Source organism: Passer montanus, unplaced genomic scaffold (assembly GCF_014805655.1).
Source record: "Passer montanus isolate IOZ18808 unplaced genomic scaffold, ASM1480565v1 scaffold64, whole genome shotgun sequence".
NCBI lineage: Eukaryota > Metazoa > Chordata > Aves > Passeriformes > Passeridae > Passer > Passer montanus.
The window spans coordinates 3,366,214-3,393,367 of record NW_024371482.1 but is presented as its reverse complement, the minus strand read 5'-3'; the positions used below and the strand labels follow the sequence as shown (position 1 = coordinate 3,393,367).

General features: G+C 49.4%; 1 protein-coding gene across 2 annotated transcripts in view; it reads right to left on the bottom strand.

The window, feature by feature from the left end:
* TOX2 (TOX high mobility group box family member 2) overlaps positions 1 to 27,154 on the bottom strand; it is a 153,178-nt gene that overhangs the window by 65,728 nt on the left and 60,296 nt on the right. For both annotated transcript variants that reach the window (XM_039728203.1, XM_039728204.1), the window contains exon 2: positions 25,866 to 25,931. In XM_039728203.1, coding sequence (XP_039584137.1) covers positions 25,866 to 25,931 — 66 coding nt within the window. The remainder of the gene's footprint in view (positions 1 to 25,865; positions 25,932 to 27,154) is intronic.

The following is a 27,154-nucleotide window of genomic DNA, read 5'->3' as shown; positions in this document are numbered from 1 at the left end:
ACATGCAGAGATGTTGGAACTCTGTCTGCTCCCCATGTTTTCTCATGGCTTGTTTACTTCTAAGCATTCCCATTTATATAAAAATATGTTATCGCACCTGTGCAATCATTTTCACTTCAGACAAAATAATTTTTTTCTTCATAACATGTGAATTTATCCAAAATTATTAATTACCAACACAGAATATAATGAGTCTCTGGCAGAGGAGGCTTATTCTAAACATCTACAGTTTCACCTATTATTATAGCATATGAAATTCTGATTAGCTATAGCATTACACACATGCTAAAGCTAAATTTCCCAGATCACCTAGTTTCATGGTTGGATTTGGACTTAATACTTGATTTAAGAGCAAAACCCTAGATGTTAAAAAAGCAGTTAAGCACTGTAGGCTTTAATAATCCATTGTCCCAGAGCTCACCCCCGGATTCGTGCTCTTCATCACCACAGACTGTGGGGAGAAAGTCCTTAATGAAATAAAATAAAGCCTGTGTTTAACTTGAGCACAGAAGTCAGTGGGAGATGCAGCAGGGAGCAAGGGGGGATCTGTGGACTGGTGAAAGGGCACTGCCAGGGAGGACCATGGCTCTGCGGGGTGTCAGAGCAGGGGGCACTCCTGCCTCACCCCACAGCTGGGGCTGGAAGAGGCTCATCCTCTGCTAAGCTGAGCCCACACCTCTCAGCACGCTGCAGAAAGGAACAAAAAAAGCAGAAGGACAGGATGACATCCAGGGGGATCTGGACAAACTGGACAAGTGTGGCCACAGGAACTTAACGAGGTTCAACAAGTCAAGGAACTGCTCCTGTGCCGGGGTAATCCGGGCAGTACAGACCAGGAGAGGTGAATATTGAGAACAGCCCTGTGAGAAAAGGACCTGGGGATTGTGGGGGAGGAAAGGCTGGGCAGGAGCCAGCCGTGTGCCCTGGCAGCCAGAGCCCCCGTGTGCCAGGCTCACCCACACGTGGGCAGCGAGGGGACCCTGCCCCTCTGCCCCCTCTCTGCACACCCTGCCTGTGGGGCTGCCTCAGCTCTGGGGGCTCCCACGGGAGAAGGACGTGGAACTGTTGGAACTCCAGAGGAGGCTATGGAGATCTCCAAGGGCTGGAGCCCCTCTGCTCTGGAGAACTGGGGTTTTTCAGCCTGGAGAAGGCTCCAGGGAGAGCTCAGAGCCCCTTCCAGGGCCTAAAGGGGCTCCAAGAGCTGGAGAGATGGGAAGAAGGACAATGGCGTCACACTGAAAGGGGGCAGGGTTAGATATTGGGAAGGGATTCTTCTGCCCAGAGCAGCTGGGGCTGCCCCTGGATCCCTGGCAGTGCCCAAGGCCAGGCTGGACAGGGCTTGGATCCACCTGGGATAGTGCCCATGGCAGGGAATTGGAATGAGATGAGCCTTAAGGTCCCTCCAACCCAACCCATTTGATGAATCTGTGATTCAAGAGCAGGTTCTGCATTTCTGACCCAAACCTTTACATCTGCCTGAGATTCCCACTGGCTGTGGGGAAACAGGAGCAGGACAGAAACACAAGAGAGAGCCTGGGCCATGACAGCTCTGTACCCACTGTTACTGTGCAGGGGAAATTCAAGCCCAGCTTTTCTTCCAGGCAGCTTCTGTCTGTCATTGTTATGATACAGGGAAGCAGTGGGCTGAGGGGATGTACTCAAGGCAGACAGAGATCCCATTTAATACGTCTCGTAGCTGGGTTTCCATTTGGGCTACACTCCTCGAGGTACACTGATTCTTTCCCAGTTATTTAAGAGGATTTCTCTCCATGCTTTACAGAAAGGGATTTAAATAAATCAGCGCACAGCAAACTTGTTCCTCCAACTGGTTTATTTTGGTATCAGGTATATAAGCAAGTGGCTTTGCTGTACTTAACTAAATTATGTAAAACCCACTCAAAGTTTCCTAAAGCTCTCTTCAAAACTACGAGTTCCCTGTGTTGCTGCAGAGCAGTTCACCCAAGGGCTTTGAGGTGGTTTTGTACAGGGTGCCAAAGCCCCAGCACCCTGCTCACCCCCAGGCACGTTTCTGCCTCTGTTCTATTCAACCCAGGGGGAGAAAAAAAGGAGAGAAAAGAAAAAGAGACCTGTTTAAATCACAAAGCTTTCCGAATAGCTACAGCATTTTGCAGACGTATCAAAATTACAATCAAAGCTGTACACAATCAAAATCAGATTAGACAATATCCAATCAACATAATCAGCGCCGGCGCCTGCCAGCTTTCACACCCTGTGCTACCCAGCTTCCCAGAGCAGGCTGCCCTCACTCTGGTGTGCTTGAAATCGATGGTCAGACAGATAAGGAAGGGAGATGAGGCACACAGACTCTCAGGAGCTGGGGAAAGGGGTGATTTATTGTCACACAGAGAGCGTGCTGACGTGTCCACAGTGACACTCTGTCCCCACAAGGAGTGGTCTCACACGGTGGGCACAGAGCCATCCCCTCAACCCCTCTGCAGCAACACCCAGCTCCTCTCCACCACCATGTGGGCTCTGTGGCAGATTATATTTCCTATTCTTATGTTAATTTGAATTAAATTAAACAGCCAATTATACGTTCTAAGGATACATTACAAATTAGATTAGCGGGCTGGTCTGAAGCCATTCATCCCACCAGGACTCTGAGCGAGGAGCAGCTCGTGCTGCTGAATGGCTGCCCATTTACTGTGCACAAAAAGGGATCGAGGATTTTCCACTGTCAAACAGATGACAGTTGTGGTGATTACACATTATTCCTCTTCAAATTAAAACACTGAAATCAGCTGAAACAACAAGCCTCTTCTTGCAGCCACCTCTCGTGGCTGCTGCTGGGCAGATGCTGGGGCTGCTTGGAGCAGGGAAGCCCTGCAGTGGGGTGGGGACACAGGATGGAGCCTGGCCCTGTCACAGAGGGACAGTGCCCCTCCTCTGAGTGCCCCCCGTGCCCTCAGCCCCACAGGTGTCCCTGTGCACCAGCTGTAGGGGTTGTACAGGATCCAACTGCCCTGAGCACGGCCCCAGGGCTATCACAGAATCATAGAATAATCTGGGAAGAGACCTGAAGGATCATCTCATTCCAAACCCCCTGCCATGGCAGGGACACCTTCCAGGCTGCTCCAAGCCCCATCCAACCTGGCCTTGGGCACTGCCAGGGATCCAGGGGCAGCCCCAGCTGCTCTGGGCACCCTGTGCCAGGGCCTCAGCACCTCATAATCCAGGGGCAGCCCCAGCTGCTCTGGGCACCCTGTGCCAGGGTCTCAGCACCTCATCAACCTGGTTCTGCCCCGTGCTTGCACAGGACGGCATCACACCAGGTACAACCAACTTCCAACAGCAGCAAAATTGTATTTTAAAACACTTTTTCTGTCTTGAAATGCAAGTCTGAGCAGGGGTCCCTGCACCATCTCCATCCAACAGCTGATTCAGATTCTTCTGACAGAGAGCTGGAGGGGAGGTGATGTGGGGGGGGTTGTAATGGGGAGAGAGGCTCTGGCTCCTGGCAAATTGACATCCAGGCCATGTCCAGGACCAAGAGGAGTCAGAACTGGCTGCTCCCTCCCAGCTCAGAGCATGGGGCTGGGGACATGATATTCAGAATGATTTGAGAGGAAGGGCAGAATTCCGGAAGCCCTTGCAAGGGCAGGGGCTGGCCTGCACAGCCAGACCCCACTGCAGAGCTGCCAAGAGCACCTGCAGGTCTTGGAGACACCCCAGTGTGGTCTCCTGCCAATGCTGCAGTGTCCCCCCACCAGAGGACAACCTGCCAAGATCTCCCAGACTTGCTGCACTCCCTGCTGCCTTTCAGGAGAGGGAGGCAGAGATGGACAGGAGGCATCCCAGACACCCAGAACTGCAGGAGAGGGCTCTCAGGTGGGAGGCAGCTCTGGGGACATGTCTGTCCATGGCAGCTGGCTCCTCTGCTGCAAACACAGAGCACACCTGGGGCTTGTGGCCTGAGGGCACAGTGACCCTGCTCACCCTCTGCCATGGACCCAAAGCCACCCTTGCTGCTGCTGCTGCTTCACCTTAGGCTCCTGTGCTGCACCTCCTCCTGGACTGTACATGAAGCCAAACCCCAGCAAGCTCCACCAGCCATCCCTTAACAGAACCCCCTGAGCCTGGGGAGCATTCCCAGCACTGCAGCAAAGAGGAGGATGGGCCAAGGGACATCCAGATGTCTGAATGTCATTCAGCTCTTAGGGAGCAGCTGTGACCCAGCCAAAGCCATGTTCCAAAGGTCACTGCAGATCCTCATGCAGGTGACTCAGGAGGGAGGACAAGTGCTGAGCATGCCTAAAAATGATGCCTTTAGCTTCCTCCTGCCTTTCCCCTCCTGTCCTCCTTTACAAAACACTCCACAGCCAGGCAGACCATCTCTGCTCTGCATGTTGGTGTTAATCACAGAGGACATGGCTTGACCAAGCACCTGGGAAACCATTCTCCTCCTTGGCAGCATGGCAAATGTCCAGTGACCCCAATTCTGCACTGAGTCATGTTCTGTGTGATTATCCCCGAGGATCCAGGAGCTGCAGCCAAGCATTGATTCAGGGAAATGTTCTTCACAGTGAGAAGGATCAAGATTTGTAGTATTATTGCAGGTAAATATTTGCCCTGTCAAAAAGCATTCAACGGTAAATGTGAGCCTGAGAGAGAACATTTGTTCTTGGGAAGGTACAAGGAAATAGGGAGGCTGCTGCAATCTATCCAGGTGACACAAACCACCATGGACTCTGTGCCATCCCTCATCGAACTGGGCTTTTCCTGGAGCTGATGCAAAAGCTCAGTGACACTCCTGACACTTTAGAGATGAGATGGGTCTAAAGAGACCCAAACCAGCCTGGCAAGTCTGCAGAGTGAGGAAAACACTGGTATTTGTGAGGCTGAGAGGTGCTACAGCCTGGCTCCTGGTGGACACACGGAGGTTATGGGGTGCCCACCCCATCCCATGAGCTGTGATTGCAATCCCCCCACCCCACTCCCAGCAGGACCCCGATCCCAGGGAGAGCACTCTCCCACCAGCACCACACAGGGAAGGAGCTGTGGACAGGCAGCCAGGGGCTTTTGGGGTTATTTTGATTTATCCAAAGCTGGATGATGTGTCAGAGGGAGTCAGGAGACAGAGAAGCGCACGGCTGGGTGTGCCACACAGGCACATTCCCCATTCCCTACACACATCTCAAATGTGCCACTGCTCACTGCAACTGCAAGGACCACCAGGCTGAGAGAACACCTTGAGCCACAGAAAGAGTCCAAACACAAGGAAAATGGTAAAATCCAAGCTTCCTGAGGACCAGCTGCCTGTATTTCCTCAAATTGGTCTCCTCTCCCACACTGCTCACAGCAACTGCAAGGACCACCAGGCTGAGAGAACACCTTGAGCCACAGAAAGAGTCCAAACACAAGGAAAATGGTAAAATCCAAGCTTCCTGAGGACCAAATTGGTCTCCTCTCCCGCTGCACCCATTGCTCACCCAGGCACAATCCTATTTGCAAGGGGATTTTGATACATTTCTCCAGCACAGAAACCAGAGGGGTTTTCTGCTCATCTCATGGCACTGAAGCTATGGGGACAGAAATGTCAGCTGAGGTGGCAGGAGAAAGTGGAAGTCCCTTGGCACATTGCAAACTCCAGAGAAATGCTCTGGGGCCAGCACAGGAATGGATGGGTGCTTGCTGTGGGGTGGCCAGGGGGGTTTTCCCTTCCATCACCCCTTCTGCAGGCAGGGATGGCAGACGGCTCCTGTTCACACCTGGGATTCCCAAAGCCCTGTGCCAAGAAGTGAAGCAGTGCTGATTTTCTGCGTCAGCAGCTCTGGGTCTTAGGAATGGAAATTGATTTGCCTCATCCTCACACACAGAGATCTGTGTGAATGCCAGGGTCAATGAATTATGTGGGGAGAGGTGGATAAATACTGGAAAGAAGTATTTATTAACAGTCAGTCATATACAATCTACAAATTGTCTTTGAAGTGTTCCCAGCCCCTGCTACATTAATTTTCACATGCTCAGGTTTTTTACTAGGGGAATGCTGTTAAAAAGGGAAAATGAGTTCTTGCCTGAACAGAAATGTGCCCTGGAAGTGCTGCACAATATTCAGCGAGAGGCTGGGGGCACAGCAGAGCAGCAGGGAACCTGTGGGAAAGAGAGCTCTTCCTCCTGCGTGTGCTCCTCTTCCATATCCAGAGTGAGGGGTTTCAAATAATAGAAACACTGAATGGTTTGGGTTGGAAAGGGCCTTAAATACCATCTTTTTCAAAACCCCCTGACACAGGGACACCTTCCACTATCCCAGGCTGCTCCCAGCCCTGTCCAACCTGGCCTTGGGCACTGCCAGGGATCCAGGGGCAGCCCCAGCTGCTCTGGGCACCCTGTGCCAGGGCCTGCCCACCCTCACAGGGAAGAATTCCTTCCTTCCCATTCCATCTAACCCTGCCCTGTGGCAGTGAGAAGCCATTCCCCCTTGTCCTGTCATTCCATGACCTTGTCCCCAGTCCCTCTCCAGCTCTCCTGGAGCCCCTTTGGGCCCTGGCAGGGGCTCTGAGCTCTCCCTGGATCCTTCTCCTCTCCAGCTGAGCACCCCCAGCTCTCCCAGCCTGTCCCCAGAGCAAAGGTTCTTCTCTTCAAAAACCCCCAGCAAGTGCTGGTTGTCCCAGAGATCAAACCCCACCTCCCCACTCCGTGGGCATTGCTCTGATGCAGACTCTACACTACAACTGCAGCACAAAACCATCCCCAGCTCAATCCCAGCTCTTCTGGATGGCTTCACCTTTGAATCAGCAGGATGTTTATACCTTTAAACTTTACTGCAGCTGACCTTCTCCCATCTCCTGGAAATCCCATAGGTCCTGGAGCCACAGCCCTTCCAAAGCCTGGATGGTTTCACACCCAAATCTGACAGCTCAGAAAGGTCTCTCTTCCACACATTTTACAAAAATGTGTGTTTCATAAAACCATTTGTCCACAGAGGGTCCTAAACGTCCTTGCTTGTCCCAATAACCTTGGATGTCCTTGGGAGGTTGCCACAGTGGCAAAGGGAAGGCTGTGGTGTGGTGCTCAGCAGGAAGGGGCTATGAAGGGAACAATATCCACAGGGAGCAGAAAATCTCAGTTCACACCAAAATAAAAAAAAAAAAATTAAAAATTGGAGGCTTACATCCAATTCTGCAATTTGGGGGGTTATTTTACATGCTACTAAGGCCAGAAACAACATTGTCAGGACCCTCTGGCCTCAGCCTGTCTGTTGTGTGGGTGGGAAATGAAGAATAAGCTACCAGTTATTTGTAATTGTCTGAAGGATGGAAAATCCCCGAGATTCAGCCTGGCCATTCTGCTGCATCCCCTCCCACGGCACCACAAGCTCACAGTCAGGTTTGATATTGTCCAACTGCTCTTGACCTGCATCACCACTTCACCAAAAAAAGCTAAAAATAATGGAGTTCTATGAACAATTTAGAGCAAAAGAAATCAGCCTTATTGTAGGCTTTTAAAAAGGCTCCCAACTCTCTCTCTCTCCCTTTATTTTTTTTTTTTAATCAGTATCTTATCCAGAACTGGAATCCTGTCAAGAATAGTGGATAGCAGGGAACTATAACTTCTTATTATGTGTATAGTGATTTTATGAATTCAGTGGGGAATGAAATGCAATTTTGTCAGACTTGTCTGTGTTCATAATGACCAAGTCAAATTAATCATCATGGATAATACTCCTGTGTCAGCCATTCAAGAGATTTTTTAATAGAATTTTTCTGATTCATGTCTTGCAGTACATCAGATCTGTAGTAATGCAGGCACTTCTAAAAATCAGTGCAATTATGGCTTCTTGTTGGCCTGTCATTTTCCTGGAATAAAAATGTCTCTGCAGAAGTCATATACTGTACATAAACCAAAATGGAAAACAAAAATATAGTTACAATTAGGCTTGATTTTTTTCTAAAGATTTAATATCTTTTTGAGGCCATTATTTATAGGCAGTACATAAAGCTCCAGAGCACGACGTGAAGATGGACGGGTTTATCACAACACAGACCAATTTTATCCTGGTTGTCATTCCTCCTTTGATTGCCCTGTGAGTTAGTGGCTTTTGCAGGCATGGAAATGACTACCCCATAGAACAAACAGGGGATAGGTAATGGGTTTGCAGTCAAATTATTGTGTTTATTAAAAATGTATCCAGGAAAGCCCACTCAGATCCCAAAGGGCTCTTGTTCAGGAAAATCTCTGGTTCAAGCAGAGGTTACGGTTTCCATAAAGGCAGATATGGATGGAAGGGGCAGCAGTGCAGCAGGCAGGGGTGCAGAAAGGATTAGGAGTGCTGTGTTTATCCTCCTGAGGAAAGAGAGACAGACAGACCCCTAATTCCCTGGTGACACAGACAAAAATGAGTTTTGGAAGTAGATACCCCCAGGAACAGAGGAAGAAAAATGTAATCACCCATCTCAGCCTTTCTTGCTTCCATGGCAAGGCAGCAGCTGCCTCGCAGGAGAGGGCAGGGCAGGACCCTGCCAGCGCCCCACATGTCCCAGAGGGAGCTCCACGAGGGCCAGCTGTCCCTCCAGAGCCACCAGGTGCCACCTCTGTATGGCAGCAACAGGTCCCTGCACAGAGACCTGCAGCTCCTGGATACACAGATCATGGAATCACCAAGGAGTTTGGGCTGGGAGAGACCTGAAAGCTCACCCAGCCCCGCTCCCTGCCACAGGCAGGGACATCTCCCAGAACCCCAGGCTGCTCCAAGCCCTGTCCAGATGGGATATTAAGGCTCAGTTGCTGGAGGCTGACAGCGTTTTCAGAAGAATTCAGTGTTGGTTGACACAAACATCAGCAATACCCAGAGCTCTGCAAAGCCTTTGCTGTGCTCCACATGCAGGGCTGGGCTGGGGGACACCTTTGATGCTCCTGGGTGACCCAGAGCAGCAGCTCAGCTCAGCTCAGCTCAGCTCAGCTCAGCTCAGCTCAGCTCAGCTCACCTGAGCTCCCCAGGCTGAGGAGGGAGCTATTTCCTTTCTCTGCCTGTTTCTGTGGCTGTTCTTCCCCAGGCTCTCAGAGCAAACGTGGCAGTGCTCCAGGCAAAGCCAGGAGATGTGCAAGCTCTGCTCTACCTTGGCAAAGAGCAGCCTCTGTCATCTGCCTCGCAATCAGCCTCCTTAAAATTGTTTATAATGATTTTTGCCTGGTTTTAAAATGTATTAAAGGCACTGTACACCCCGTGAGACAGCAGCCAATGGGATCTAAAATTAGACTGACTAGGCCAGACAAACATAAACCCATTTCTTTTCTTTCCTAGGATCTCTCCTGGAAGTGAATACAAGGAAAATCATATTCTACTCAAGAACATCACGCATTTCAGGGAATTATTTGAGTACAGGTTTTACATAATTGGCTTTTTGTCTCATGGCATAGTGAACTTGCATAATGAGCTCAGTGCACTCACAGCAATCCATTGTTGGGCTGGATGGATTTGGTGGAGGGTGCTGAGCCCAGGGTGTGTTACACAATGGTGTATAATGCACTGTAAGCAGGTCAGGAGATAAGGCAGCCCAAAAACAGGCACAGGCAAGGAAGAATTAGCAAAAAGCACTCTAAGAAATTAATTCAACCTGGCTTCAGCTGAGCCAGAAGGACCCAGAGCAGGAAGGAAACTACACTCTGTACCATGCTTGTTCCCTTTCAGATTTTGTCTTAGAGTATTTCCCTTGTGCTCAAAACTGGAGGAGTGGAGTTAAGGGATTAAACAAATCCTTTGTGCCACACTTCACATGGATGATTTTTTTTTGCACCACATTTTCCAGAGTTTCATCTCAGAAGACATGTCCTACGTGTGGCACGTGGCATTCACAGCCATCCCTTGCTCTGGGATGTTGTGTTCTGCAGCAAGGGCCCTCAGCAAAGCCACAATGGCAACACAACCCGTCTGCAACCCAGACTTTTTTCCCCCAAATATAGGCTGTTTGGGTTTTTTTTCTCTCATCAGCAAAGATACCTTTTCCAAAGAAGCTCTGCACGCCCTCAGCACGCAGGGCACACCACAAGTGATGTGAGCAAGGCAGCAGAGACACCACCAAGACATCACCAATGCTGAGGATCCCATGCTGGAGCTAAAGGGACAATTAAATTTTTTCCTAGATGCCCCATACGTACCCCTTGCTTTGCTCCACCTTCTCACACAGAAGCAAAGTCCTTAAGCCCAGGCTGTGTTTTTAGTGTGGGAACTCCACAGCACTTGGGATGCTGGTCCTGCTCATGGTCCCAGTCCTATAACAGCAGAGCAAAGAGCAGTAACAGCTCTTGGTACCCTCTCCTTCACAGTGTGGGTATCAGCCAGATGAAATCTTCACCAATTGGGCCAGACCTGGTATTTTTGCTAAATTTCTTTATTTCCTGTTGCCAACACCTTTGAAGTACAAAGCATCATCACAAACCCACTCAGATTTGAGCCCTCACTCTTCCTGAGCCAGACTTGGGACCCCAAAGCAAATTGACAAGAAAACTGTAGATATGAAAAAATCAAAAAGTAATAAACCCCAGCAGAAGCAGTGCCCCCCTCGCCATCAGCCAGATCTGATGTGTGTGATTAGCACGAGGAAGGCAGGGATGTGGGGATGGCTTGCATAATGTGGTGCAATCTAGCACCTCCCCCAGGGTGCCCAGCTGCAGCAGAAGCAATTTCACAGCTCATCATCCATTATGAGATTAAAATAATTTTTTTTTTTTCATCCCGTGAAGTATTAATAAATTGTGCAGGCAGACCAGAGTTAGTGCCATTTACACAAATGGTACTGAATCACCCACCTAGTTATTTCTTAATGGATTGAGTATCTGTGTTCCTCCTTAGCCTGTAATTTAAAAACCTAAATACACAAACCTGTTTATTTGTCTCATCAGGCCCCGAGCCAGCACTTAGTGAGCCTGGGGACAGCGGGACAAAGGCAGAGCTGCTGCCTCCCCTGGACCTGCCCCAGCACTTTACAAGGGAAACAAAACCAAAACATCCACATCGATGGATGGCTAAAGGGAAATGCACCACAGAAAAAGCCCAAAGCCCACATTGCAATCCCAGTCCCTCCCTTCCGGGGACAAAACTCACTGAGGCATTGTTGATGTAATGCAGGTGCTCTGGTACACGAGTGAAGATGTAAAGCTGTAGTCAGAACTCCACTAATGGCTCTTTGAACATCCCTGCTTTATTATGGTATCAGACAAAGAAGGCATGTTTAATGTTTAAACTTCCAACAACAAATGCCTTCAGCAAATATGTTTTATGTATTTATTCAGTGCTTCTTAAGCGCCTGTTGCCTCAGCAGCTGAGGTGCTGCTTACCTTTTTTATAACATTTCTTTTATTAAGAATGTGCCACAGCTTTGTAAAATGCCACCTTCTTCCCTCCCTTCTTTACTCTTTAGCCCCAAGAACAGCTTGAAACTCTTCACCCACCCATCCACTGGCAAACATTTCAGGCTGCCAGGAAGTTGCCGAAATGGGGGAAGGAAATGAACTGAAATCACCAGGGTGATAAATCAGCTTCCCACGTTATCCCAAAGACCCTCAGCCCCCGAACCTGGCTCTGGCACGTGGGAGATGTGCCAAAGGCAAACACTCCTGAGTCAGCTCTGCCAAAGCAAACCCTGAGAGAGCATGGACCCAATTCCAGTGGCAGTGACGGGGTGTGGTTTGCCAAGGGAGGTCTGGGACAGATTGACCATGGGGTTGGCATGTCTCACTCCTTGCAGATCCTAAATATGCACAACTCAGCAACAGAATCACAAGATCACAGAATTGAAAAGACCTCCAAGACCATCAAGCCCAACCTGTGGCTGCCCATACCCCCTGAACCCAGTACTCCCAGTCCATGCAATGTCAAGGTAAGATCCAGCTGCCCCTGGATCCCTGGCAGTGTCCAAGGCCAGGCTGGACAGGGCTGGGAGCACCCTGGGATAGTGGAAGGTGTTTGTGCCATGGCAGGGGTGGAACTTCAAGGTCCCTTCCCACCCCAAGCATCCCATGATAATCACACAGGATCTCTCTGTACCTCCTTTGCATTTGCTGAGAGCCACAATTATGACTCTTCCTTCACAACCACAGCTCCAAGAATTTTGTTCTTTTCCTCCCTTATGCAAAGCAGAAGCTGTCATGTCACAGGAGCACAGAGGTGCTGGGGCTGTTAGGGAAAGCAGGAAGCACCAAGAGACTCGTGACAGAACTGTGAGAATGGGAACGTGGTGCATGGCCAAGTGTCCAAATCCCCAGAGTAGGTGTGAAAATCTCAGCCTCAAGCCTCCAATATGTGAATTTTGGGAAACAAACAGATTTTATCTTTAACAATTTTAACAACTTTTTTTTTCTTTAATGAAGCCAGGCTTATATATGGTATCTAAAAATAGGCAGGAACACACACATGGCTGGGAGAGGCTCATCTATGCCCTAAATCAGACACTCATCAAATTCCTTCTAAAGCATTAAAAAACCTGGACAAAATGAGCAGTGAGAGAAGAAACCAACCCTTCAGGAGGAAGGCAAAAAAGAAAACCACCGCATTAATAATCAAAACAGCAATGTTTCCCTAAAGTAAGGACAACTGTCCATCTAGGAGTTCAGCCAGGGCATCAATGTGCTGCTCACAGCCAGGAGCCTGCATCAAGGACCAGCTCCAGAGCTGGCACTGGCAGATCCAGAGACCAAGGACAACATTTGTGCACACAGGGAATGGCTGTGCAGAGGAAAAGAAGGTGCAAGAGGGCTCACATCCACACCAGCCCAACCAAGCACCCAAGGGATGAGGTCAGAAAGGAAACCCAGCCCAGCTCTCCAGAGGCCAAACCACCTGAAACTCTCCATTCATTGAGCAGCTGGAGAGGTGTTTCTGTTATTTTCACTGGTTTAGAAACACCAGGTAGAACCTGAACTGTTCCAAAAAACTGGGCAGAAGTGGAAGAGTCAAAATGAGAGGGAGAGATGCTGATGGAGAGGAGGGGGAGGCTCTGAGCACAACAGGGCTGCACATAACGAAGCCAAAACATCAACCTCATGGTAAAAATTCACATTTTCCCATGTAGTCAAGGGCTGCAGCTGCTATCTGTCAAATCCAAGCCCACACAAGGCCTAGATATTTCCATAAACCTGGGATGACTCAGAGCCAAGTGCTTCTATTGCCAATTCTAGCACCAAACTGGGCACCCTGAGTCCCACTTGGTGTTACCAAAAAGCATCAGCCCAGTCTGACCCCAAATACAACCAAAATGGGGCACATTGTCTGCAAGCTAAGCTGCATCAGCTTTCACCACTTCTCCTCCCATCCCTATTCTTGATAGCAAATAACAGGAATCTCTTTCCAGACTGAAACAGAGTGAGAAATAAGTCAAAAATCAAGGGCTGCAAGCTAAGCTGCATCAGCTTTCACCACTTCTCCTCCCATCCCTATTCTTGATAGCAAATAACAGGAATCTCTTTCCAGACTCCAGAAACAGAGAGAAATAAGTCAAAAATCAAGGATTGCATGGACAAAAGGGGAGGAAATCAGGTGTCTCTAACAGGGATATTGCAGCACTCCTTGATGCAGAAGTGTGGAAATCAGGACAGGCAGAATTCCATTGCATGTTCCACTCACTGCGTTTCAAAAATTAAACACCATCACATGAGCTGCTCAGAGCACTTCAGAGTTTCCTGCACTTTACAGAGCATCTTTCCTTTTTTATTTTTAAAATTGTTTTTGGATCTCTGGATGCATCTCTGAGCATGGTAAGATCCTTCCTAAAGTTGCATTCAAGTGCATTCAGTAACTTGCTCTCAATACCGGCGTGGCTTTCCAGCCCTGACTTTACCCAAAAAATGTGACCTGTTGCTCCGTCTGCCTGCAGAAGTGATGGGCATCGTCCTCCAGCTGGGTCCAGCCTGGAAACAAGCTCCTTTTGGATATTTGCTTCCAAAATGTGCTAGGAATTCATGAAGCCTGGGAAAGAAAGCTTCTCAGGAGAAAAGCAGCTCCCATGGGGAGCCTGAGCCCTCAGCACCACGTAGGTGTGTGGTTTTGTTTAGAAGTCATCTGGAATTCTTAAAATAAATTTGCTAAATTGTCTTCCAGAGACTGATGGCTTTCTTTTCTTTTCTTTTTTTTTTCCCCTCCTTAATAAACTTTCAGGGGTATCTTTATTGTTATGTCTAATTTTAGCCAAAACTAACATTTCCTGAGATTCAATTTCTCTCATAATTGTTGGAAGGAAACTAAACTGTCTGCTGTAAACATTCACTGTATTGTGTGAAAAGTATCTTTATTACAGCCCACTGGGAATACTGATAAAATTCCCAATCCTAGCCTTTCCTCACTTTTTTCTTAGAGCTCACTCTTTTCTCTTACATACCCATTAGTGTCAGTTCAAACATTCTGCGGGCGAGAGATGAGAACTTAAAATATATTATTTAACAATCAAGGGTGGAATAAAGACTTGTGAGCAGTAAGATCCTTTCTGCCTTCCCTTTTGGTGCTTTCTATTATAGAAAATGAGGATGGCTATTCCATTTGTCTGCGTTCGTGCTCAGAGTTGATGTAAAAAATCTCATTAGTTTAGTCTGACATATATTCAATACAGTCTATGTACATATTTTTTTTCATTCTATTCTACAGCTGCAAAATGATACTAAATTTCATCAGATTGGAATGAAAACTGTGGTCTTGGAACATTTCCCTTTAAGGGCCTTATATTTATTCAGAATTCATGAATCATTTTCCAGTAATACAACTATAATTATTCTTAAAGTGTTATGTTTGAAGGTTTAATATGAAATACTTGCAAAAAGCTCTTTTTCACTTTGATAGTTTGTAATCTTCATGGTAATCAGATCAGTTAGCTCCTTCCCACAGCAGCCAGGAAAATACAATTTAATATGAATCTCATACTCTTCACTCATGTTTTAATTAAAGTAAAAAAAGCCAAGTCATATTTTGCCCTTTACGGTGTACACAGATGTATAGACCTGAGCCAGACAGCCTCAGACCCGGCACTCTTGATGGCAGCTGATGGATTTGCTTCTTTGAGATAAGTTTAATTCAGGCTAGCTCAGAGGCTGCTGCTCATGGTGGCAGTGATGGGTGAGACCCAGCAGAACAGCCCAGTGGGTGATGGAACAGGGGCTGAATGTGGAGCTCGTGGAGCTGCTGTGACAGGCACCCTTCAGCTGTGGCACAGCTCAGCTCCTGGGACAGCTGCCTACCCTGGTTTTTGGTTCCCACCACGGCTCTGGCCACCCTGGCCTGGTGTGTCACCTGAGAGGGAAGATCCCAGCCTTCCCCAGGGGAGCAGGAGCACAAGGACTGCTGGCATTGTCTCCCCAGCCAGCTCATGTCCCTGCTCTGCCCAGCCTGACGAGCGAGGGGAGGTCAAGTGAACCAGAGCCTGGCTCTGAGCAGAAGGAGCTGGCTGGCTGCACCTGGGGTACACTGCCCTCTTCATCCTGCAGGGCCTGCAGAGCCCTGACATCACGGAGTCATTCAGCATGGAAAAGCCCTCCAGTATTTCCTCCATTTTTTCCTCCATCCAGGTGGAAGAGCCCTTGGTCATCAAGTCCAACCTGTGACCACTCGCCAGCTTGTCCCCAGCCCAGAGCACTGAGTGCCATGGCCAGGTGTTCCTTGGACACCTCCAGGAATGGGGACTCCAAACCTCCGTGGGCAGCCCACCCCAATGTCTGACCACCCTTTCAGTGAAGAAATTCCTCCTGATATCCACTCTAAATCTCCCATGGCACAATATGAGGCCATTTCCTCTTGTTCCATTGATATTTGCCTGGAAGAAGAGCCCAACCCACACCCGGCTGTCCCCTCCTGTCAGGAGCTGTGCAGAGCCACAAGGTCCCCCCTGAGCCTCTTTTTCTTCAGGCTGAGCCCCTTCCCTCAGCCCCTCCTGGAGCTCCAGCCCCTTCCCTAGCTCTGTTCCCTTCCCTGGACACTCCAACTCCTCAATGCCTTTCTCGTGAGGGGCCCAGAACTGGGCACAGCACTCGAGGTGCCCCAGCAGTGCCAGCACAGGGGACAATCACTGTCCTAGTGCTCCTGGTCACTCTGTTTTGGGTACAGATGCTCTGCTGATGGTCCTGCCCTCGTGGGGCTGGAATGGAGCCCAGCCCTGCACGTGGCCAGGGCAGCCTCAGAGCTGACACACAGAGAAGGGCTCGTTCTGTCCCCAGCCAAGGCAGCAGAGGGGCTTTCCTTTCTGCCCAGGCCTTCATCCAAATACTGAAGTGGAAAATAACATTTTCCTGCTGGAAGTAAGTGGCTCCTCATTTAATCACTGTGTTGTGACAGCAGACCCAAACACCAGCTCAGGATGGGTCTCTGATGAGGAGGGAAGAAGTAATCAATCAGCTGGGAAAGGAAATCCCAAGAGCAATGGGCTGGGTATTTTCTTCCACACTGCTGCGACCCACGGAGCTGCATTTCCACAAATAAATAGAGTTTTCCAGAGCAACTCCCCAGAGGTCCATTAGAGAAGCAAACCACCCTCTGCAGGAGCCAAACCCAGCCCCCCAACAGGACACAGGAGGAAATCCTCGCTCATCACAGCTCCCCGAGAGCGCTGGGGCTGTGCTGTCAGAGCTCAGCATCAGTCCCTGGCATGCACATGGCTCCCTGTCACACTGTGCCACAGCAGGAACTCAGCACACGCTGAGGAATCAGCTCAGCACAGGGAGCTGCAGATCCAAAGGCACAACCAGCCTGTGGATGAAAGCTCTGGGATTGCCTTTGGCTGAGTGACTGCCACGGCTCCAGGCCAGCCGGGAGCAGCAGGAGTGGCCCAGGTGAGGGTTTAAAGCACACACAAGCACCACATCACCCTGAGAGCCAGGCTTTAAAGGGGGTCTGCTCCCTCAGGGCTGCTCCAGGCTGTGCCCCATGCAGGTCTCCACCCTGCCCTGGGCCATGCTGACCATCAAGGGCAGTGGCTCTCTTTACACTGTGTGCGGTCCCTTTACAGCAGTAAAAGCACATGGGAAATCCCTGATAAAGTGACACTTCCTTGCCTAAAGCACATCACCTTCCTCTATCTTTTGCTGCTCTTTTAGGAGCCATTGGCTTCACAAGCCCTGCAGCATTGCTGGACAGCCAGGCCAGGTGTCCTCATGCCACAGGAGCCACCCTGCACTCCAGCAGATCCTGCTCAGTCTGGCTGGACCTCAGCTGTGCCCAGTCACTCCATCTCCTTCACCCTCCAGCCCACAGGGAGCATCCCTGGGGTCTGGGACACATGTTTCCTGCAGCCCCACTGGTGGGCATGGTGGAATTTCAGCACCAAGAACCACCCATGTCCAATCCTCTATCAGAACTCATCTTGGTACCAGTATTTTCTATGTGGAACCTTTCAGACCAAGACGCAGCAGCAGCAAAGGTTGTTTCTCAGGGGGATGGACATGGTCCTGCTGCTCCTTCTCTGCCACACCCCGTTCCCACCATCTCCCCAGCTCTGCTGCCTTCGCCCCTGGGCCAATCTCCTGCACAGACTGGGGTTTTATTATTAATTTTTAAATGTTTCATTGTTTACAGACCTTTTCACTACAAAAGAAATCCCAGCTCTGGCTGAAGATCCTCAGGCACATTTTGATTCAACATCTCACTGAACAAGGGCTACAGCCAGATGTGCTGCTTAATACAGACACTCTTTTTTGGGTCACAAACATTCTCTGAGCTGATTCATATCTCATAAAACCTTGGAAAGACACAGAAAAGACAGGGAAAGGTAACTGCTGGGGCTGGCCAGAGCTGGCTGTGGTCTCCAGGGGACCTTGGAGAGTGGTGGATGCTGTGGCCAGCACTCAGGCTGTCAAGTGTGGTGTGTGTCCTCCAGTGCACCCGAAGATCTCCTTTGCCCTCCTGCCTTTGGCCCTAAACCTAAACCTATCAGCAATCTCCTTGATGAAATATCTGCACATGAAATCCAGCCACAACAGTTTCAGTGTTTCCCATCCCTACCAGGTGCTGTGTGCCACCTGACAGGTGTCCTCAGCCGTTTGAGATGCTATTTCTTTTTCCCTTTTTTCCCCAGAGTGTGTGCAGGAGAAGCAGAGACCATCCATTTTGGTCCAGGAATGGCTCAATTGCATTAGTTTTTCACTCTGGGATGCTTGGTGGCTGTTTTTCAAACACCCTATTGCTAAAAACTCGAGAGTCCCTTGAGACCAAGGGTTGAAGATGATGTTCACTCTGCTTGTAATATGAAGGGATTTTATTACTATTATTATTATTTTATTTAAACACTATAGCCGGCCTTGTACCAGCAGTAAAACCTCCTCTTGCTATGACTAAGCTACAGGAATCACTTCCTGACTGCACCTTTCAAAAATTTCACTGTCACAGAGGGGTTCATGCAAAATTCACAAGCCTGGATCTTCAGCTGTAGTTGTGCTCAACTCCCAGGCCCCTCCTGGAAGGGTTTCCATTAGCTGCTGATTATAATAAATGACATGTAACACTCTATTGTTCATTCTAAAATAGTACATGAGATTCTTCCTGAATTGTCTGCTGAGAAAGGCATTTAGGATCTATCAATGTCTCCCCTCTATTTTTTCTTCTCCAGCACAACATATGAAATTATACAGTATTACTCAAAGAACAGCAGGGAGAGAGCAAAAATCTGTATCTTAGCATGGGGGCCTGCAGTGCACACTCCCAAACTCTGTGTAATCCTCTTTCAACTCTGAGTCTATACAAACCTCTCTTTTCCCTTCACCAGGGGTGTTTTATACTCATATATCTGTATGTTCCTGCAGTATTTGCAATGTATCCTTGTAAAGGGAGTGGAGTCATCAGTTATTTACTTTCAGGTGTGCTCTGCCCCTGATAGGGCCAATTCCAGACTTAAAAATACAGATTATTTGCAGATTGGAAGAGACCAAGATTCTGCACAGGCACAAGAGAGTAAAGTCCAAAGAGCACAAAGCAGCTGGAAATTCAGGAGCACCAGAGCTCTCCATGCCCCCCTTAAAAAAGGAATTGCCCCTTATGTTAACCCCTCACTTACATGTGCCTTCCTTTAGCACAGACCAACCTCTGATATCACCTGTTCCTGTGATCAACAGTTCAAACCAAAAATCCAGAATATGGAGCCCCCAAACCCTGCCTCCTCAATTATTCACTCAGAGGGTGCTGAAACCCTGGCACAGATTGCCCAGAGAAGCTGTGGATGTCCCATCCCTGGGAACACCCAAGGTCAGCGTGGGCAGGGCCCTGAGCAGCCTGATCTCATTGTTGATGTCCCTGCTCCTTGCAGAGGGCTTGAATTAGATGACTTTTAAGGGTGCCTTCCCTCCCAATCCATTCTGTGATTCTATGAAAGTTAAACCAAGTTTCTTCATGTGCAAAGATTAATTAGAAACACCAAAGTCCATTAAGGGACTTAAGTGGAAATTGCACAAAGAATAACCTCACCATAGGCTCTAATTTTCTGTGCAGACCTTTTTATATGACTCAAGAGAAGGCCACGCTAAGGAATTGCTCAGCCAAGTGATCTCCTGGCTCTTCCTGCCTTTCTTCCCAAGCAATCCCAGGTTTGAGGCAGTGGCTGTGGTGACCATGAGCAACCTGCTGCACTTTGTGGGACAAACAAAGTGCTGGAAGCTCGTCCAGATTCACACAGCTGGCAGGCCAGAGACAACTGCCAGAAGGACATCTCACACCTGAGCAATTGCTTGTTGTTGCTTCACTGTCAGTGGGAGAGCAGCTCCACCACTGATGGATTGAAAACCACCTTGGCCCCAGCTCCTGCTCTGGAGGGAGAAGCAAGAAGGAGGGCAGGGTGACCCACACGTTCATTAGGAGCCCCCAGTTACCCTCACTCTGCCCAGGGCTCCACGGCCACTTCAGCCACTGTGTTCTGCCTCCGTGTCCCCAGCAGGGATGGGGAAGCCCTGCACTCACGTGGGTCTGCCCCAGCCCCAGGTTTATTTTATCAAGTGTTGACATTTTGCTGTGATTCAGTCAAGACTGGTGGGAACAACACGTCTGCCAGTATTATGACAAGGTTTGAAGGCATATTTTATAGCAGAGGCTGCCAAGAGGAGCTCTGTCTCGTCTGGAGCGTTAGCAGAACATGAGGAAGGTATCCATAGCTTCCCACACATCATTAATTTCTAATTATCCTGTCTTTGCTTTCTGCATTATCACTTATTTACCAAACACAGCTTTATTGGACCGCCCAGTTCCTTATAAGCAGCAAAGCCATTGTTATGTTAAAACCAACGTTCTAAATGTTATTTATTATTTGATAAACCTTGTGTAACCCTGAATGAGGACATTAAACGGCAAGAACACTACTTCAAAATCCCATTTTAAATAAGTCACCAAGACAGCTGTGCCTTTATAAAACACATTAGAGTGGCACTCAGAGCACATATGGCTCAGGGATATATACAAATTATACAATTTCTGTCATTCGATCAAATAAGAGGGACGTTTTGACCCCAGAAATGAGTCAAATGTAAGTTGTAATTCCAGCCCCAGCAGAGGCCCTGGTGGTAATGGATCCTGACGGCTGATCAAAGAGCCCTGACCATTTGACCCACCAGATCAGTGACTCACTGTATCTATTATGGCTAATACAGACCCCAGCGTGGGGATATACGGAGGCAGGGAGATAAAGGGCAATAGATACAGGAGATAAATGTTGATTTATCCACGTGCAGGCACGGGGGGACACCCGCAGATGGATCCCACGTGGGTGGGAAGGGGAGGCTGTGGCTCACCCCACACTCAGGTTCATACTGGAGCATGGCTGCAGACATGCTGTGGATGTCTGTGCACATGACAAATGTCATCTCTCCTAACTGCATCTCCCTCGGGGTGTCAGCAAAGCCCCTGTGCCCAGCAGGGCTCCCCGAGTCACACACAGCCAGGGAAAATCCACCTTCTGTTTTACACATATCCATAGCCCCCAGAAACATGTCCCTGCCCATGGATTTGCTTTCTTGGCAGTGTAAGTAGCCCATCCATGAGTTACCCAGTCTCACCCTAATGCCCAGAGCCCAAATTAAAGCCCCTTGTGCTGCTCCACACATAGATGGGACACTTGATGTCACCTGCAGCAGGTGTCTCACCAGGCTTGGGTGAAATCCTTTTTCTGTCATAGAATCCCGGAATGGATGGATGTCTCTCTTTATTCTGCCATTGTTTATATTCTTGGGGCTGAGATTTGGATCATTTGTCCTTGGTGCCCAGCTGGAGCAGGAATTGTTTTGTCTCCCTGCTCTGTGCAGAGAGCTCACCATCCCCTCGTGTGAAGCCCAGAATTGCACACTAAAGCAGCACAGAATCTGGAAATATAAAAGCTAAACCTGAGGCATCATATCCCACCAGGCCTTGGCCACTTCCAGGGATCCAGGAGCAGCCACACCTTCTCCAGGCACCCTGCTTTTTCAGCTGCAGAATCCTGGAATGGTTTGGATTGGATTTTAAAGACCATCCAGTTCCTGCCCCTGCCATGGGCAGAGACAACTTCCACTCCCCCAGGCTGCTCAGGGCAGCTGTGCAAAGCTGGCAGCCAAGACCTGACATTTTTGACACAGAGATGGGCAGCATGAGCCTGCCACCAGGAGCAACACACAGGAACAGCTTCAGGAGGAGGAAATGGTGTGCCAAAAACTTGGTCAATTTAACTCTCCTATTTTTAATTGAACTCTCATATTTTCAATCCTTTATAGCAGTGGGTCCTGTCTGTGCCCTCACTTCCAAAAGCAAAGAGCTGCTTATACAGTCTCCCTGGGCTGAACAGCCCAGGTGTTGAACAGCCTTTCCATGAGGAGTCACACGAATTTACTTGTTGGGACAGAAATGGGCTGGTTGCTCAGCTGGAATCTGAAATCTCCTGGGATCTGTCAGGGCACAGGATCCAAACAGTCCAGTGATAAATAATCATCTCTTTTCTCCTTCAAGCTGCCTGTTGTCCTGCTAGCAGCCAGAGATAATCATGGAGGGAGGGGAAATGCAGCAAACACCCCCCTGAGGCTTTCCATAATGCCCCTGCACTGACCAGGCACACAGTCACATCCCTGCTCCCAAAGGCCAGGGGACAATGGTCCCCAAAGCCATGCCAGGGCCTGGCAGTCCCCACAACCTCATCACATCACCCCCAGCTCCCTGACAAGGCAGCTCCTGCATTTCTCCACCCAGCAGAGGGGATGATGATACCTTCTCACAGGGGATTCCCAGGCAGAGTTAATTCACCTTTTTAAAGCACCCATGGACTCTTCCTGCAAGTGCAAAAGTCTTGATGCCAAATAAAACCAACCTCATTCCTCAGCCTTTCCCTTTCCTGGTGTTACTGTCCTTATCACAATGACCTTAATAAATATATTTGCCCACTGATTTTGCAGATGTTTTTATTTCTTTCACCAGCACCGTTGCATTTTTACTGATCTTGCAGAGCACTTCATATCTGTGTATTCCTTGGGATTTTTCACATTACTTAATTCCTTGCCTTTGTCTGAGGAGGAGGGTGGGAAAGAAAGAATGAAAATTAACAGGGGTGAGGAATGATGCTCTGCTGACTCCACAAGAGACAAGAGATACTTCACTCATTTCGGGGGTCAAATGTCCACAATGGTTTTATCAGATGTCAGCTTGCATTTATACCCTGGCCTCTGCTGGAGGTTGAATTACATTTCACATTTGACTCACTTCTGGGGTCAAATGTCCCTCCTATTTGATGGAACAAGAGGAATTATTTTCCCCAAGCAGGTTGTGCTGGTGTGAGCTGTCAGTGCTCTCATTATGTTTTAGGCTCCTTTATTTCTGCATTTTGTCCTCAGCTGAGTCCAACCCCTCTGGGATGACAAGATCTGTAACCATGGCACAGAAGCCATCCCAACAAGGAGGATCGGAGGAAGGAAGAGGGCTCCTGACTTCTGTATGGAAGGTATTTTGGATGGTGTTTTGTGGGGGTTTTACACGGGTTTTGTTGTGAGGTTTTGTTTCTCTTTCCCCTCAAGCTGGCAGCTATGCAGTGAATAATGAAGGAGAGGCAGGAGGACCCTAATCCTGGCTTTACCACACTCTTACCATGAGAAACTGCAGAAACCCAGAAAAGTTCGGGTTGGAAGAGACCTCAAACCTCATCCCATTCCACCCCCCTGCCATGGGCAGGGACACTTTCCACTGTCCCAGGCTGCTCCCAGCCCCATCCAGCCTGGCCTTGGGCACTGCCAGGGATCCAGAGGCAGCCACAGCTGCTCTGGGCACGCTGTGCCAGGGCCTCACAGGGGGAAATTTCTCTCCAGTATCCCACCTAACCCTGCTCTCTGGCAGCAGGAGCCATTCCCTGTGTCCTGTCCCTCCATGCCTTGTCCCCAGTCCCTCTCCAGCTCTCCTGGAGCCTTCTTCCCTGGGATGAACAGAACTTCCTTAGGATCAAAAACCAGACAAGGGGCTGAGACAAAGCTGCTGTCAGGGAGCTGCAGGATCAAAAACCCCAACCCACCAGGCTCATCTGCTGCAGTGTGATTTTCCAGCTCTGAGAGTGTGTACAATTTGCCTTTGTCTTGAAGGAACCCAAGGGCTGTTGGATGTCCCTCACGGGCTGTAAAGGAATCTGGTGGTTCAGCAGCCTCTGAGGTGAGATTGTGAAACCCCCCTCCTGCTGTTTAATGTACTCCTTCGGGTTACAACAGGTTTAGCAAACAATAAAAACCATCTGGAACCCCCATTTAAATAACAGAGTTGTGTCATTAGTGCTGAAGTCATGGCTGGGGCTGTAAAACCAGTAAACAAGTGCTGATGTGCAGGCAAATAAAGGGAGATGGTGCACTAAGGAGGGTGAGGAGGAAGCTGCTCCTCATCCTCCTCGGCCAAAGCTCATGCAGGGCATGAACTGGGATCCTCACCTTCCCTCCCAGCTGCACTCCTGCCACCCCTGATGAGGTTATGGGGGTCACTGCAGCCTCCACAGAGCCCAGGTGCCCCCTTGTACTCCCAGCTCCCCTCTGACTGTCCCACACCAGCCCAGGGAGGGACCTGGGGGTGCCAAACAAGGCAAAGGTCCCCATTTATTTTCCATGTTACTTTCTGTAGTCCTTTTGCTGGTGGAGAAAGAGCAGCACACCCCTGTGCACGAAGCCATCCCTGCAGTGGGGGGTTCCTGCCCTCCTCTGCCAAGGGAAAGAACTTTCCTCCCTCTCCACCCTTAACTGCTACTCCAAAATGGGAAATAGCAAGTAAACAGAGCAAATGAAGAGTGAACTCCTGTTGCCCAAGTTACAGGGATCTAAGCTGGTTTGGTTGATCCTTCTCCAGGATCAAACTCAGGACATGACTCCTCCACCACCTGGTAATCCCTGCCTTCCTCTGGGAGCCAACCCTCCTCCTTGAGGTGCAGCAAAGCATTCCCAGCCCCACAGCAGCCCTGCTGACCTCCCTCTCATGGCCACCCTTGAGGGAAATGGGATGAGATAGGTGCTAAGGAGGAAACACCAATGGTTCATGCTGGCCATGGCTCTGCCCAAATCCAAACTGGTCCTGCAGGCGCATCGTGGCCAGGGGCTGGGGCTGGTCCCTGTGCCAGCACTGCCAGCCCTTCACACTGAAATCCTTGTCCCTTGGGAGGTTTTAAATGCAAAGGATCTGCAACAACTGCCCTGTGATCATCCACAGCATGTGGCTCTGCACAGCTGGGGGACAGGGCTGACCCCTGGATGGGGCACTCAGGATCACCCCATTCTTTCCCATATTTACTCACCCCCTGGCAATTCCTGGCTCTAATGATCAACCCCACGCTGTTGTTGGTTGAACACATATTTGTTTCTGCTGAATCACTCAGCAGCACAAAGTTTGCTGTTCCTTCCCCACCCTGGAATTCCTCCTCACGCAGGAACAGCCTCTCCCCACGCCACGGTGGGGACAGCTTCCAGTGCCAGCTGCCAGTGCCAGCTCTCCTGAGCCATGAGCCAATGCACTGCTGTGCTCCAAGGAGGCAAACCACAGGATTTCATCCCATTCCTATGTAATATGGACAGAGTTTAACCCCTGCTGCCACTGGAGCACCCTGCATGTAATCCACAGTGATGTCCCAAACCCCAGGGACACTCTGTGGGGCTGGGTCTGTGGTCAACAAAACAGCCCAACACAACCAAAAATGGGTGCTGGGACGTGTCAGCAAGGAACTGCCCCCTTCCCTCTGAGGCTGCATGTGATGAGGTGCTTTGTGCTGAGGGTGCAGCACCTCTAACCCTGCCAGGCCACCCCCGAGGGGTGCACAGGGGACCAGCTCTCATCTCCAGGTCAGGGGGACAGAAAAGCATGTGCTGAAGTCCTCCTGTCCCAGCAGGACCTAAATATGGGCTTAACTTTAGAGAATCACAGGACTGGGTTGGAAGATCACCTTAAAGATCATGTTCCAACCCACACACAGGTTTAGCACCCCACTCCATGTTTTCTCCATGTGCATCCACACCCAGAAAAGGTGCAGGCACCTGCAAGACATGAACACTTCTATTCTGGTCCCCCACATGTGGGTTTCTAGCTCCAAAACAGGAACCCTTTGATTCCTTTTTCTCCCCTGTTAATCTATTTAGCTGCAGGAAATACTCCACATGAGGGAAGGAGACACCTGAACAGCACACAATACTTGGAAACTTCACTCTGTCCAGAAACACCAAATGCACCTTCGTTTGGAGTGAGGGATGCTGAGGCAAAGCTCTTCAGCAAAGCTTTTCAGAAGAGCCAGGCTCCAGTGGCAGGCAGCAGCACCAGGATGGAAATGCATCCCAACCCCTGCACCAAGGGCTGCACCTGCTGCTCCTCGGCAGCAGCTGGGCTCTGACCTCCTCCATGGACACTGCTGATGTCCCAGGAGGGCAGATTCACAGAGAATTTGTGCTTTAGTCCCCTAAAAATCTCACCCCAGCAAAAGAACACTTACCTGATTGGCCGATAGAAACTCCTGGGCATTGTCGTTCATCCCCATGTACATGTTCTCCCCATCAAACTAGAAAGGCAAAAGAAAGAGTTAATAAAATGCCATCTGCACACCATGCTGCTGTGCATCCCAAATACCTTCCTGGCTCTCCACATCAAGAGCCAGAATTCCCAGAGGAAAACCCTGAGCTGCTGTTTGAACACTTTGAGAAGGTATGAGCACACCTTCATCCCAGTTATTGCAATGGGACATGCTGGCATGGCATGGATATGGGATTTTTTCAGTGAAATAAGGAATGAATCACTCCAGTTCAAAGAAATAATTCAAATGTGTGAACCCACAAATGCAGCAAACATCACCCAAAGAAGCTGTTGCTAAAATTCCTGCTAGACCATCAATCTGATATAAAAAGCCAACTTCCATCAATGGAAATGTCCAGACTTGGGCAGGTCCCATTTAATCCTCTTTCAGACCTCAGCACCAAAGCAAAGCTCCTGCAGCAATGCAGAATCACTCTGGAGCTGTGGAAGAGGTTTCACAGTGACTTCTGTGAGCCAGAGAGAAGTTTGATAAGAGGATCCATGTTTACCCCTGAAAGAATTTCCTACCAAGGTCGTTGTCATAGAGACCAAGAAAGAAAGAAGGATAAATGAGAGAAACCTGCAACTGCCTGTTCCAATGAGCACTTTGTTTGTCTTTCCTGACCAATGAGTAAAGTGTCAACTTAGGAGTGTTGTAAGCATGCATAAAAAGCATGCATGATAAAATAAAACCAGGTTTGGAGTCTTCTGAAAATGGAGTGTTGCTTTGGATTGTCTCTGTCCCAACCACGACATGGAGCATTCAGGAGGGGTCTTTGTGCACAGCCTGGCACATCCATCCCCTCTTCTCCTGGGCTCCTGCCTGCCCTGCCAGGACTCTGCTCCACGTCATGGCTGGACAGCCCGAGCCCAGCCCATCCTCCTGTGTCCCACAGCTCCAGCACACACCCAGCTCCCAGCTGCTAATCCACTTATCAGGCCACAAAACCCCATGGAGAGCTACAACTCCTCTCACTAATTAGCTGCAGCGGGAGCTTTTCACCCGCTCAGGTTCCAAAGGAAGGAAAAAAGCCCTGCAGGACTGGCTGCAGCTCCAAGTACGGCTGGGGCAGGCCTCAAGGCTGAGTTCACTAATTAATTATGGCAATAAAAACGGGCTGGGCCATAAAACACTCCCGAGACGAGGCTGGAGGTACCAGCTGTGAGTGACACCTTGCACTTAACAAGGGGAAGAGCCAACCCTCCTGCCCT